The sequence below is a fragment of the Carettochelys insculpta genome, chromosome 22, assembly GCF_033958435.1.
Source record: "Carettochelys insculpta isolate YL-2023 chromosome 22, ASM3395843v1, whole genome shotgun sequence".
Classification (NCBI taxonomy): domain Eukaryota; kingdom Metazoa; phylum Chordata; order Testudines; family Carettochelyidae; genus Carettochelys; species Carettochelys insculpta.
This window is the reverse complement of record NC_134158.1, coordinates 9264165-9276751: the sequence shown is the minus strand read 5'-3', so window position 1 is coordinate 9276751 and position 12587 is coordinate 9264165. Positions and strand designations below refer to the sequence as shown.

Here is a 12587-nt window from a genome sequence, read left to right as displayed (position 1 = left end):
AGGTGTTCTTCCTTGTGGCACGTGGGGGTACAGCTGTCAACAAAAGTGCTGTGTTCTGCCAACTTACTGTCGACGGGGTGCCCTTGGGAATTTGGATGCTCCCCGAGTTTTGTTGACAGAACGACCCTTTTGTTGACCAAACCCTCTAATCTAGACATAGCCTTAGAGGTGTGTGCATAATTGTCACCAAGTACTTTTAAAGAGTAAAATGGACGCATTCTCTAAGTCACAGAGGAATCCACTTGGCTTGTGGGTGGCAAGGGAATTTCTACCCGAGTCCACTTGGAGAGGCAGGCGTAGGATGAGGAAGGCAACGTAACCAGGGAGGGAAGAGGTCATTCTGGAACCGGCGAGGTAGGCCGAGTGTTTCGTCTTCACGACAACTTGGTAGGGGGAAAAAGGAAGAATATGAAATATGAAGCTAGCTGGTGTTCTGCTCAGAGACTGAGAGCCTGTATCTAAAGTGCAATAAACTCCAGAAGTATATTACCCAGTAATATCCGTCCTCCTGCGGGTTTAGACAAGCTTCCGCACTGCTTTGAGAGCAGAGGGGGCCAACCCACGGCGCTCGAGGTGCACGCGGCCTTAGAGCCGTTAAATGCTGCTCCTTCTCGGAGCCATGTGCCACTCTGAGCACATGCCCTGGTGCTCGGTCCTGCCATGAGGGCAGGGGGCTGGACCTGATGACCTCTCCAGGTCCCTTCCAGTCCTCCTGTTTTATGGTTCTGTGTGGTGTGCAGAACTGAATTCCCTTTTCTCTCTCCTCTCTAGGACCTCAGAAGCACCTTGAGCCGGTGAGTGGCCCCTTCTTCCCGCCGCCCTCCCCCAGACACCTGAGGAGGCTGGGAAGGTGTCAGGTAAAGAGCCCCACAGCTCCCCATCTCCCTCCAACCCAGCCTCCTGAGTCCACTGCTATTTCTCCAGAGCACAGATGATCCCATCCTGAGGAGAGACGGAGTCAGTGGCAGAATGACCCTCCCCTCCCACGGGCTGGGTGCCCCAGGAGCTCTGAGATGGAAGAAGGGAAGTTCTCTCTTCTTAGCGGATGAGGCAGCACAGGCTACCTAGCTAGCAAGCAGTTGGCTTCCTCAGCACTAGCTGCCTACCAGTATCTACCTAGGGGTATTGTCTGCTCTCTATCGCCCTAGCAACTTCTGAGTCAGTGGTTAGTAAACTCCACCTGAGGCAATAAGATGAACCTAGGGCTGGGGGAGGCAAACCCCCCCCCTGCCCTGCTGCTTCCACCCAAGACCCTGCTACTGCTCGCTGTGGCCATCTTGAGAGCCTCCCCAGTCTAGGGTAGCCCCCCTCAGCAGGTCAGCCACCTCAGGTCCCAGGGCAAGGTGGGAGGGAGGCGTGGCTCTGCACCTCAGGAAGGGGCGGAGCCAAGGGTGAAAGGGGTGTAGCCAAGGACAGAAGGGGTGTGGCCAAGGGCAGTTGGGGTGCGGCACATGACCCTGGCCCTCCCAGAGCTTAGGGAAACCAGGGCTGAAGCCCAGGCCCCCCAGGAGATGGGGGCGCGCCACCCTCAATATGAGGGGTGGGGCACAGTGTGTGAGTGGGGCCAGACTGGCCATTTGGGTAGACACAGCCTCCCCCTGCCTCTGATACCCATTGCTCACCTCTGTAAGGGCATCAACTAATTTCCCCAGGCCTAAAGCCCAGCATGCATGCTCAGATTTGGTTTTTTAAATCTATTTGCCCCAGATCCCTAAACGACCCTCTCAAGGATTGAACTCACAATACTGGGTTTGAGGCAAGGCTCTAACTACTGAGCTATCACTCCCCCATTTTCAGGGTGCTCATTTGAAGATAACTGTCCCTCTTTCAGGAGGCTGGTTTGTCTCACATACCCCCCGATTTCAACACACTTAAAAACAACTCACTTACAAAAATCAAACAGAAAACTATACAAGTGTCTCAGCCACTGGTGCTGACAAGTTTCAGATTTTATCTCTTTTACCACATAATTATAAAATAAACCAAATGAACAATAAATATTGCACTTACATTTCAGGGTATTTGTCTACAGAGCAGCATAAACAAGTCATTGTATGAAATATAAGTTTGTCCTGACGGTTGACCTCTCTAATCTGGAATTCTCTCAGCGAGCAACCTCTGTAATCCGGCAAGATTTTAGTCAGCCAGACAACCACGTTTTATGGGTGTGGCCAAGTTTCCCATGCTCTCATAAAGTTTGTTTACTGCCACCAGTCCTGGGTCTCAGTGTTCTATGCTGTTATTTAGCTGTAATTTAACCTTAAATGTCTTCTAAGAGCCCAGTAAGCAGTGGAAGTGTTGGTAATGTGCTAGAAAATATTGGCCTCCCATCATCTGGTAAATTCTCTTGTTCGACACCGGTGAGGTCCCGAGGGTGCAGAACAAGAGATGTTTAACCTGTAGTTCACTTAATGTAAACAAGGCAACTATTCAGATGAGTTGATGTCCCCCCCTCCAGATGATCTCTGCCTATCCCCAGGGATGTGTGTACCCCTGATAGAGAATTTACGGGAATCCAACATGGAAAGATTAAGATTGAACCCAATTTCAGTCATTTTCCCCCTGAGGCTCCCAGGGTCTGGCCCCTGGCAAAATTACATGTTGCAACCTAAGAAAACCCAGAAGCAAACACCAACACAACAAGCTTCCAGGGAAAGCACCAGCTGGTTGCTGGATAAGATTTAGCCTCTGGCTGTGACCAGGAGATTGCAGCTGATTTCTCTCCCTGACACAGAAGGCGAGATGGTTTCTGAGAATCCACCCGCCACACTCCAATGGGAGGCAACTCTTTCCATCTTTGGGTTTGGCTTATAAGGTCTAGTGTTCCCAGGCTGGGGAAAGGACATCTGTGGCTCCTCCGCACACGGTGCTTGGAAGAATCCACTGGAAACATCTCTCCTCTGTGCATCGCAGAACTGGGTAGACCATTTTGCAACTGGCCAAAGAGCCAGCAGCTGGGAGAGTGTCTGAGAAATGTCAGGAGAGGTTTGCTTCATTCTCTGAAGAGGGGTCGAAAACTCAACCGCGGGATGTGAACAGAACAGCGAGAAACCACGTGACATCTCCCACCGAGCCGGCCACTGAGCAGTACCAGGTAGGACAGTGCTAAGGAATGAACCCTTGTAATAAAACACCCCCAGTAGCAAATCAAGTAACTAAATGGAGGGAGAGGAACAGGCTGCAAGACATTTAAAACCATCTGTACATGCTTCCTGCAGCCTTTCATGGTCAAAAGGTCAAATCAATGCACTCCACCTTGAAAAGGTTGCTGACCCCGGCTCTGCCGTTGGATCTAAAAACGAGCTGGCTCTCAGCCCAGGCTGTAGAGGTTGGTTCTTTCTCTGTGTGATCTAGGCTTCCCTTGGTAAATAGTTCCCATAACTCGTTACCCTCATGTTGAAAAAAATCCTGATGCCTTATTTCCAATTGGCATTGTTGTCCACGTTCAGCTGCCAGCTGTTGTTCTAGTTTCATCTGCTAAATTAGTTGCCTGCCAGGTCACAGCCTAAATAGTTGGGTGAATTTAGGGTGACCCTGCTGTAACTTTCAAAAACGAGGACAGCCCTGAGAGGGAGCGTATCTGGGTCAGCCTCTACCAACTCAGGTTGTATTACTGTACTATATATAATCTACTCTCCGAGGGATCGCCATGTTAGACTGTAGCTTCGCAGAAAATGAGCAGTCCTGGGGCACCTTAAAGGGTAACCCATTTATGTAACAGGTCACGAGCTGTCGCGGGTCTGATGAAATGGGGCTTAGCCACAAAGGCTCATAACCTGTTCAATAAAATTGTTAGTCTTTGAGGAGCCCCAGGACTGCTTGTTTTCTGATGTGCACACTGTAACACACTAATAGGACGGAGTGATACAGACACACTCCCTCTCAGGGGCGTCCTCTTTTTTGAAAGTCCAGATAGGGTCACCCTAATTGTCACCTCTGGATCCCGAGGCAACGCCTAGGAGGTGGGGGGGGGGGGTGCTCCATAACACTGCTGAAGCCGGCTGCCCCCTTCCCCGTCATGTATCAGATCTCCCTGCAGGGCCAAGCGCCTGGGGAAGGGCGCGGTGGTTCCTGGGCCTTTATCTCTGCAAGACACATTTTGATGTGGGCCCCAGCCCAGCTAGTCAATTCCTGCACTTCCTGTGGCAGGCAGACACCCATTTGCAAGGGACACCGAAATTCACCGTTACTTGCTAGGAGTAGCCAAGGTCCATCATTTGCTACTGGTGCCTTGTGATGGGGAACAACTGGAGGTGATTGTAGATCATAGAATCCTAGAACTAGAAGGGACCCCCAAGGGGTCATCAAAGCCAGTCCCCTGCCCTTGCAGCAGGACCAAGCATCCGCTACGTCAGCCACACTCTTGCTCTGCTGGGGGGTCCTTTCCCTCCCTCACCCCACGAGGCACAACTGCCACCCCTAGCCCTGCAGCTCTTTTTATACTTGCCTGCTGGGCTCTGATTGGTTGCTTCCCACACAGCCACTCTAGGCAGCTTGGAAGACCTCTCGACTGCTCTTTTCTTGTGGGGGGAGGTGGCAGGGATGCAAGGCCTCCATCTGGGGCTTTTTGGACCTAATATCACCAAATCATGGAGATTCCACACCCACCTTAGGGGTACGGGGAGGGAGTGGGACCCAAGGCCTCGCACACCCAAAGTGAGAATTATACCCCCAGTCCAACAAGCCACACACCTCATCTCAGCCAAACCAACACACACACACGCACTGCTCTCACCAGCCACCTGCCCACCCCAGCTGTGTGCAAGCCACCCACCCAAGCCCCATGCTGCCAGAGCCAGCTGCCCACCTGCCAGCCTGAGACACCCAAGCCCTGCGCTGCTGGGACCAGCTGCCTGGCAGTGGGATCTGCCCAAGCCCTGTGAGTCCCATGAGCCAGCTGGCCCTACAAGCTGCCTGCCCAAGTCCCTCTCCTCCCACCAAGCCAGGCACCACCAGCCTCCCACTCTTACCCCATCCCCATCCCCAACACCAGGCACCCACAAACCTGCATCTAACTTCATCCTCCTTCTCCCTGCCCAACCCGCACACACTCACTTTCGCAGGGCATGTGGGCCTTTGCCAGCTGCCTGATTTTTATAGTGGCTGCGATGGGTCACCCTTGTAAAATGGTGGGGCTGAGAGCAAAGGCCAGCTTTTTCTTGGGGGGTATGATTGCCTCCTGCCCCCCCTGGAATTTCTTCCCCTCAGCCACCCCCTCTCCCAAGGGGGACCCAGGAGACACACACACGCTGTTATCCTCCCATTGCATCTGAAAGGGAGAATCAATATCATATCATAGAACTAGGCAGGACCTGTAGAGCTCACCAACAATCCAGCCCCCTGCTTTTCCAGGGGGGGCCTACCCCCCCCCAGCAATTATTTTTGACTCTAACAACCCCAGCCCAGGCTGTGCAAGGACTGAGCTCATAAGCTGGGGTTTACAAGGCCAAGGCTCCAACCACACAGCCATTCCCCCCTGGGGCAAGCGGCAGAAGGGGGATTTAAACCCAAGTCTCCTGCATCCTAACCTAGTGCCTTAATCACTAGGGGAGCTTCCTCCAGGCCCTGCTCTCCCTCCACCTGCCTCTTCCCCCCCAACCCAAAAAGGCCTGCGGGCTAGCAGGAGACTGGTGCTGCCGGCAGGGATCCACCGCCCCCCTCCCTGCACTCACCAGCAGTTGCTCTGCATGCTGGGGGCAGCGTGGGGCGTTCCCTGGAGCCGTACGCCTGGGAAGGCAAAGCAGCCGGAGCCGCCTTGCTCTCCTGCTTCCTCACCGGGGAGTGCAGGGGGACTGCCCCCCCCCACCTCACCAGTGTCCCTCCCCTGGTACTGGCCACCCCCTCCCGCCCACGGCATTGGGGCCTGTGACCCCTTGTACCTCCCCCCCGACCACACACACACACACACCTGGCCCCTGCCCATTGCAAACACACACCCTAAAAGGCAGCCCCTGCCCGGCAGAGCGGTAGAGTCCAGACAGGAGGGTCACACAAAAGTCCATTGTCCCGGGTCCCAGTCTACTGCTCTTCCCACTGGTCCACGCTGCCCTGTGCCTTGTGGATCTTTGCCCAGCACTCCCCACAGCCTGGGGAGAACTCTCAGCCCCAGGCTAGATCCTGGCACAAATGGGGGCAAGGTAGGAAGGAGCTCTGGCTCCCTGCCCCTGGAAGGGGCGGAGCTCAGAGTGGGAGGGGCGGGCCAAGAGTGGAAAGGGCATGGCCAATGGTGGAAGGGGCGTGGCTAGTGGAAGGGGCGTGGCCAAAAGCAGGAGGGTGGGGTGATTGACAGGGGCGTGGCTAAGGGTGGAAAGGATGGGGCTTGGGGCAATCAGCCCTGGGGTGGGCACCCATGTTCCCACCCAGCGGTGGCACAGCTAGTTTGGCCGGGGGGGTGGAGGGACGGGGGGAGCAGCTGGAGCTCCGGACCCCTTTGAAATCCTGGGCCTGGGTGCAGCTGCCCCTTTCTCCCCCCACATCGGTAGGCCTGGCCCTCGGACTTTTAGTGGCCATTTGGGCTGAGCAACGAGAGGACAATGAATAAATGTGTGGTGTATGTTCTCCCTCCCGTAGCCGTCGGTGCGGCCGCCATGGCTTTTTCACCTGGGCCACAGCCGAACATGGAAGAGCTCCCCCTCGGCCCTCACACTCGGCAGCAATTCAAAGGTAAGGCTGTCACCGGGCTGCAGGGGAGTCCCCGGGTCCCACAACCCCCCATCCACAATCCGAGGTGACCAACCTTCCCTCTCGTTACTTTTGATATCGATCTCTGCCTCTCGTGGTCTCTCTGTCCTGCAGAGGACGTGACCCTGGATCCAGACACAGCCGGTCCTGAACTCATCCTCTCCGAGGACCTGAGAGGAGCCAGATGGGGGAAACCAAGTCAGACGATGCCCGACGGACCTGCCAGATTTGACACAGATCCCTGCGTGATGGGCTGTGGGGGATTCACCTCGGGCAGACACTACTGGGAGGTGGCGGTGGAAGGGATGTTCTGGACTGTGGGTGTGGCCAGAGAGTCGGTGAGGAGAAAGGGACATATTCTCTTTCGACCCAACACAGGGATCTTGGGTTTGCAGAAATACCATCACCTCTGCGTGGCACTGACCAGCCCTTCCAACACCTTTGTGCCCCTCCAAAACGGCCACAACGAGATCGGTGTCTATCTGGACTACGAACGGGGACAAGTGTCATTTTATGACCTCAGCAGCGAGGACCAGCTCGTCGCTTTCCCGCCGGTCTCTTTCCACGGGGAGCGAGTTTTCCCTTACTTCTGTCTGTTGCTGTCCAACATAAAACTGTCCCCCAGGGGGTGAGGCGTGGCTGTGATTCCCAGACACTGGATTCTCTGGTATGACAGGGCTTGTCTATACTGACCGGAAAATTAATGGCCTATCTTCTGTAGTTTGCTTTTGCTCGTCGGGTGAAAAAAAAAATTAGGAAGAAGGGTTCTTTCGAAAATGGGGTTTATTTTCGAAAGAGCCCCCGTCTACACGGCTTTATTCCTTTCCTAAGAATCTTTTCTGAAACGAGATTATGCAAAGGAAGTGTCAGATATGTAAATCAGCACTTCATTTGCATTTCCAATGTCCCTCATTTTCATTCCGCTTTTGAAAGAGGAAGGCAAGTGTAGACCCAGCTGCAGTGTGAACGTGCGATTTCGATTTCGTTATTTTGGGGTTTTAAACTCAATTGCAGGTATTTTGGAATAGTGGATTTCCAGGGGGGCCGGGGATGATTAGTGAACGTTCCTTACAGTTGGTTATGGAGATTTCCAGCTTTGAAAGCTTTGCGCCTCCGGAAGCAGGGGCCTGGGCTGATTTTGCCTGCTTCAGCAGCTTAGGGACACTTTTGGGGGGTATAACGAGTGAGTTTAAACAGACTCTGTGATTTCAATCCAACAAACAGGCGCGAACTTTTAAACAAACAGGTCAAACCTTGTGAAGGGTGGAAAGACCAGAGCATCCAGAGCCTCCACAGGGACCCCTGAGAAGCAGAAATACGCGTTTCAACTTGTCATTGGTTTCCTGGTCTCTTTTCTTATGTCATTACATCAATGCTCTGTGTCAACAGCCTGACAACTGATGCTCTGCTGTTAGTCATTAGAAGCCCAAGAACAAAGCTGCGGATTCTGAGCTAGGTTAAATGCCTGTCTCTTCTGTACCATTGAATGGCGCGGTAGAAAGGAAAACCAATGCAAAACGTCGGCAAAATATTAAAGATCTATCACTCCCTGGATTTCGCTCACCTCTGTCCTTTATTTGCATGCACAGAAACCATAAGCCAATCACAGGCCCAGTAATGGTGGTTAAAAGTGGGGGCTTGATGGGGCTTTTAGCTTGGTTTCTGAAGCTCAGCTGTAAGTCCTCAGAGAGGGGAAAACTATCACCTACCCCGCTGCTGGGTGTGGTTCACTGTCCCGTGGAATGGCACCTCCTGAGATCCCAGGTTTGAGTCTGCCTGCTGGTGGTTGTGCTTTCTTGGTGTTTCTGTTCTTAGTTTCCTCCTCACGCCATGCACCAGCCCTGGTCTGGGAACAGGTTGCATTTATATGTGCCCGATGTGTCCTTCAGAAGCTCCTGTAATGCTCTGCCAGATGCAGCTGCGATGGATTTAAATAATGGATTTTATTGGGTCCCCTCCTGGCAGAAAAGTCTAAAACAGCTTAGCATTCTACGACACCAGCAGTCCCCAAGTGCGGGGTGCATCTCCCTATGGGGGCAGGGAGGGACATTTGAGGCAGGCAGCAAGTTAGGGCCCCCCCTCCCCCGTGAAGGGCAGGGAGACAGCACCACCCAGCCCTGCTCTATCCCTCCTCCAACACTCTGCCTCAATGACCCCAGCTCCCAGCCCCACTCCAAACACAACCCTCAGCGCCTGTCCAGGTCTCCATGTCTGGCCCCAGCCTCACTCCCAGCCTTTACCGCAGGCTGCTGCTGTCTTCCTGGCCCCAGGCCACACCCAGCGGCTGTCCCAGCCTCAGATCTTTGCATTTCTCTTGTCTCTTCCCTGTGCCCTCCACCTAGGAGTCACAGCTAGTTTTCCCTGTAAGCTGAGCAATTGTGGCGGGGGGGGCACCCCGAGGAGATTGAGGTGCCACCCAGCTGATTAGCAGAGTGCCCAGAGCTGGCAGCCTGTGTTTCTATAGGTGGTGCACATCCACACACATCTTGGCGCACACAACAAAATTTATTCCACACCTGGGTTGGAGAAGTTCAAGGGAGCCCTGGCCCCTTTTGAATTGCTGCACCCCAGGGCAACTGTCCCCGCTCCCCTGCCTCTTCCCCCCACCCCCCTGTTCGTGGGTCTGCAGGATTCAGCTTACGTGGTGCACCGGCACTGCAGGGCTGTAGCTGTTTCTTTAAGACCAGACTCTAATCTACCCCCACCCCATGACTGGGGCTTTTGAAATAACTGCATCTTTCTAGATAACACCGCATTACTTCCGCTTTCCAACTGCAAGAGGCAAGCACTGTCGCTGAGCCTGGCCTGCCAAGGCCTTTCCTTTCACCTAAACGCACAGAAAAGCCACGAAAAAAGGCAGAAGCTATGTCCTAGCCCGAGTCAGCTGTGCCTGCCGCTGGATGGGGTGAAATAGCCCCTTGCAAAACCACCAGAGGATGAACGAGCCCTGGTTGCAGCCTGAAGACCGTGAAACTACTTGGAAGACGAAATCAAGTAGCTCAGCTACTTCAAAACGACAGGAAAGCTCATGACCTTGTCCCTTCGTTGGTCTTCAAGGGGAGACAGGACGGCTTGTTCTTTATCAGAGGAGTTTTTAGGCTGTGCACTGTGGGTTCCCAGGCTATAGAGTCATAGAACATGAGAACCAGAAGAGAACTTGAGAGGTCGTCAAGTCCAGCCTCCTGCCCTCCTGGCAGGACCAAGCCTATGTATAAGGGATGCACAAAAGCCTGTCATGAGGTACCATTGAAACAGTGGTTTGCAACCTGTCTGCAGCCCAGGGCCGTCCTTAATATTTTTGGTGCCCTGATCAGTCCAAGCCCTTGACCCTCCATCTCCTGCAAGGTTGGGGGGCAGCCGCTCCACGGGGCAGGGCTGTGCTCTGGGCTGTGGGGGCAGGAGCAGTGGAGGGTGGGCAGGGGGGTCAGAGAGGAGCAGGCAGCCTGGGTGGCACGGCTGACTGGAGCTGCCAGTTGGCAGGTGGTGTAGAAAGGGATGGGATGGGGAGGCTGTGGCTGGCAGGGCTGGGAGGCAGAGCAGCGGGATGGAGCCAGGAGATGCAGGGAGGGACCACTGTTCCCTGTAAGCTGAGCACTTGGGTGGCTGCCCAGCTGATTAGCAGCACCCACAGCCAGCAGCCTGTGTGTCTACTGGTGGTGCACATGGCATGTATCTTGGGGCGCATAATAAAATTTATTCCACACAGGTGGAAAAGTTTAGAGAGCACATTGGTAGGATCCCACAGTCTCAGCCGCGGTGAGGCCAGGCATCGGGCTGGTCGGCAGGAGCTGAGTCAAAACAGTTAACTAGTTACGCACTCTCACGTAGCCAGTTAACCATATGAACATCTCTAGTCATCTGCTGGATGTCGGAATAGTTTTCTGAGTCTGGAGCTGAATTCTTGTGCTTGCGGGATTTTCGGGGGGCAGGGAGGATGTAGTTCTTTCTATAAAGAATTAAAGCCGTACATTGCAGCCTTTCCCCTTCTGAAAACAGTGGGAGTAAACCCTATTTTGAAATCTCTTTCAGAACAGGCACCATTTCTTCTGGAATGAAGTTGACCAAGTTTGAACTAAGACGTCCACTGTTTCGAAATAGTCCTGGAACGCCTTGAAGACCAGCAATGGATTGTGAAATAGAACATTGCAGTGTGTGTGAGAGAGAGAGAGAGAGAGAGAGAGATTGAGCAAATCTCCTTCAGAAACTGACCACATCATTTTGGGGCTATTAAAACAACTAACAGGTTAAACAACAGCAGTTTCCCATTTTAACTAAGGTCCTTCCACCCATCCCACCATCTCACCCTACCACAGCCCCGGTGTGGAATCCCTCCAGGCCTGAAAGGTCCCACCTCCCAGGCTGTAGTCCCCTCCCTGGCCAGAGGTATTCATTAGCAAGGGCCAGTTAATTGGTTAATCAGCAAGCCTCATGCTGACTGGTTAATCATTTAACATCTCTAATCATTTCAGATAGGGAAAAGTTGCCTTGCTTGGGCATTTTTCTTTGTCCCAGCAAAGGAGAAGTAACTAAACAAACTTTTTCCACCCATTCACTAGAATCACAGAACACTAGAACTGGAAGGGACCTTGCGAGGTCATCGACTCTTGTCCCCTGCCCTCCCGGCAGGGCCAAGCAATTCCTCAATACTTACTGATTTGTAGCCTCTTCTTCTGCCTTGTGTCTTTCCTGGTAATGTAACAGCCCCTTTTAACAACCCCACATTTCCCCAGTGCTGTCACTAAATCTTAGAATCTCCCAGGGCAGCCATGTTATTCTGTAGCTTCACAAAAACCGAGCAGTCCTGTAGCACCTTAACGACTAGCAGATTAATTTATCAGGTCACGAGCTTTCATAGGTAAGACCCACTTCTTCAGATTTAGACCTGCAGAAGTGGGTCTGACCCATGGGAGCTCATTACCTAATAAATCTGTAAGTATTTAAGGTGCTACGAACTGCTTGTTTTTTGTAAATCTTATAATGTATTTTATTTACCATAAGCCAGTCGTTCTTAACCTTTACTGCAGCCTGCACCCCTTTGAGTCTCAAAATATGTTCTCGCACCCCTTGTCCAAGTTAAAATATATTCTCGCGCCCCTTTTCAAAAATCAAAAATGGAGATGATGGGGCCCATACACTTTTAAATGCATATTAAACACATGTAAAAGCGTTTTATGTTATTACTCACCACAAATAATAGTGCAGCAGGCATACAAAAATGCTCAAGTACCACCCAGAGATGTTGCAGAGTTTTGATGTTGAAGTCAGCTGGAACCAACGCGCTAACAGTGGCTAACTGAATTCAAACATAGGTTCGATTAAACAAAGTAGTTGTACGCAGGTGCCTGTGCTGAACCTGTGTTTTTGATGATTTATCTTCTAAAAGAATCCGGTGTGCCTCGCACCCCCAGAAAAGTCATCACACACTCCCAGGGGGTGCGTGCACCCCAGGTTAAGAACCACTGCCTGAAGCCATATACATTCCTGAATTTTCCCTGCTTTTTACAAAAGCCCTTAAATCCCTATGAAGGTTTCCTGCAATGTTCCCTGTAATCTTTACCATCCAGGCACAGAATAGAAACACAAACCATTGCTGTGGGCACTCTGCTAATCAGATGTGTAGCGCTGGAATTTCTCCTGAATAGCTGCACAGAACCCATCTCAGTACGAGTTTCCTCTGGGAAACTACTTGAGTAAAAGTAGAGGTGCTGGGGATGTGCTGTCAAGTGTCCAGTTTTCAACCCTCCCCAGTCTGGTGGGAAAGAGTAAGTGAGTGAGGGTGTGATACCTAGTGACAGAAGGAGGGAAGGAGTAGCGGGAGGGAGCTTGGAGAAGAAATGGAGTCACAATATTTGCTGATGCTGTTTCTTCTACCTTGCACAGTGCCTCAGTCCACCCTGGAGGGGTAA

General features: G+C 52.5%; 1 protein-coding gene across 3 annotated transcripts; it reads left to right on the top strand.

Moving 5' to 3' along the window:
- The first annotated feature begins 2846 nt into the window (after positions 1 to 2846).
- Positions 2847 to 10889, top strand: LOC142024955 (butyrophilin subfamily 2 member A2-like). Of its 3 annotated transcripts, none has more exons than XM_075017339.1 (4): positions 2847 to 3094; positions 6571 to 6663; positions 6796 to 7348; positions 10711 to 10889. In XM_075017339.1, exons 2-3 carry the CDS (start codon positions 6588 to 6590, stop codon positions 7311 to 7313), a joined length of 594 nt encoding a protein of 197 aa, XP_074873440.1. In that variant the 5' UTR covers positions 2847 to 3094; positions 6571 to 6587; the 3' UTR covers positions 7314 to 7348; positions 10711 to 10889. The 3 variants fall into 3 exon arrangements, with proteins under 3 accessions (XP_074873440.1, XP_074873439.1, XP_074873438.1); XM_075017338.1 differs by lacking the exon at positions 10711 to 10889 and adding an exon at positions 7928 to 8235; XM_075017337.1 differs by lacking the exon at positions 10711 to 10889 and having other exon boundaries at positions 6796 to 8235.
- Positions 10890 to 12587: the final 1698 nt, after the last annotated feature.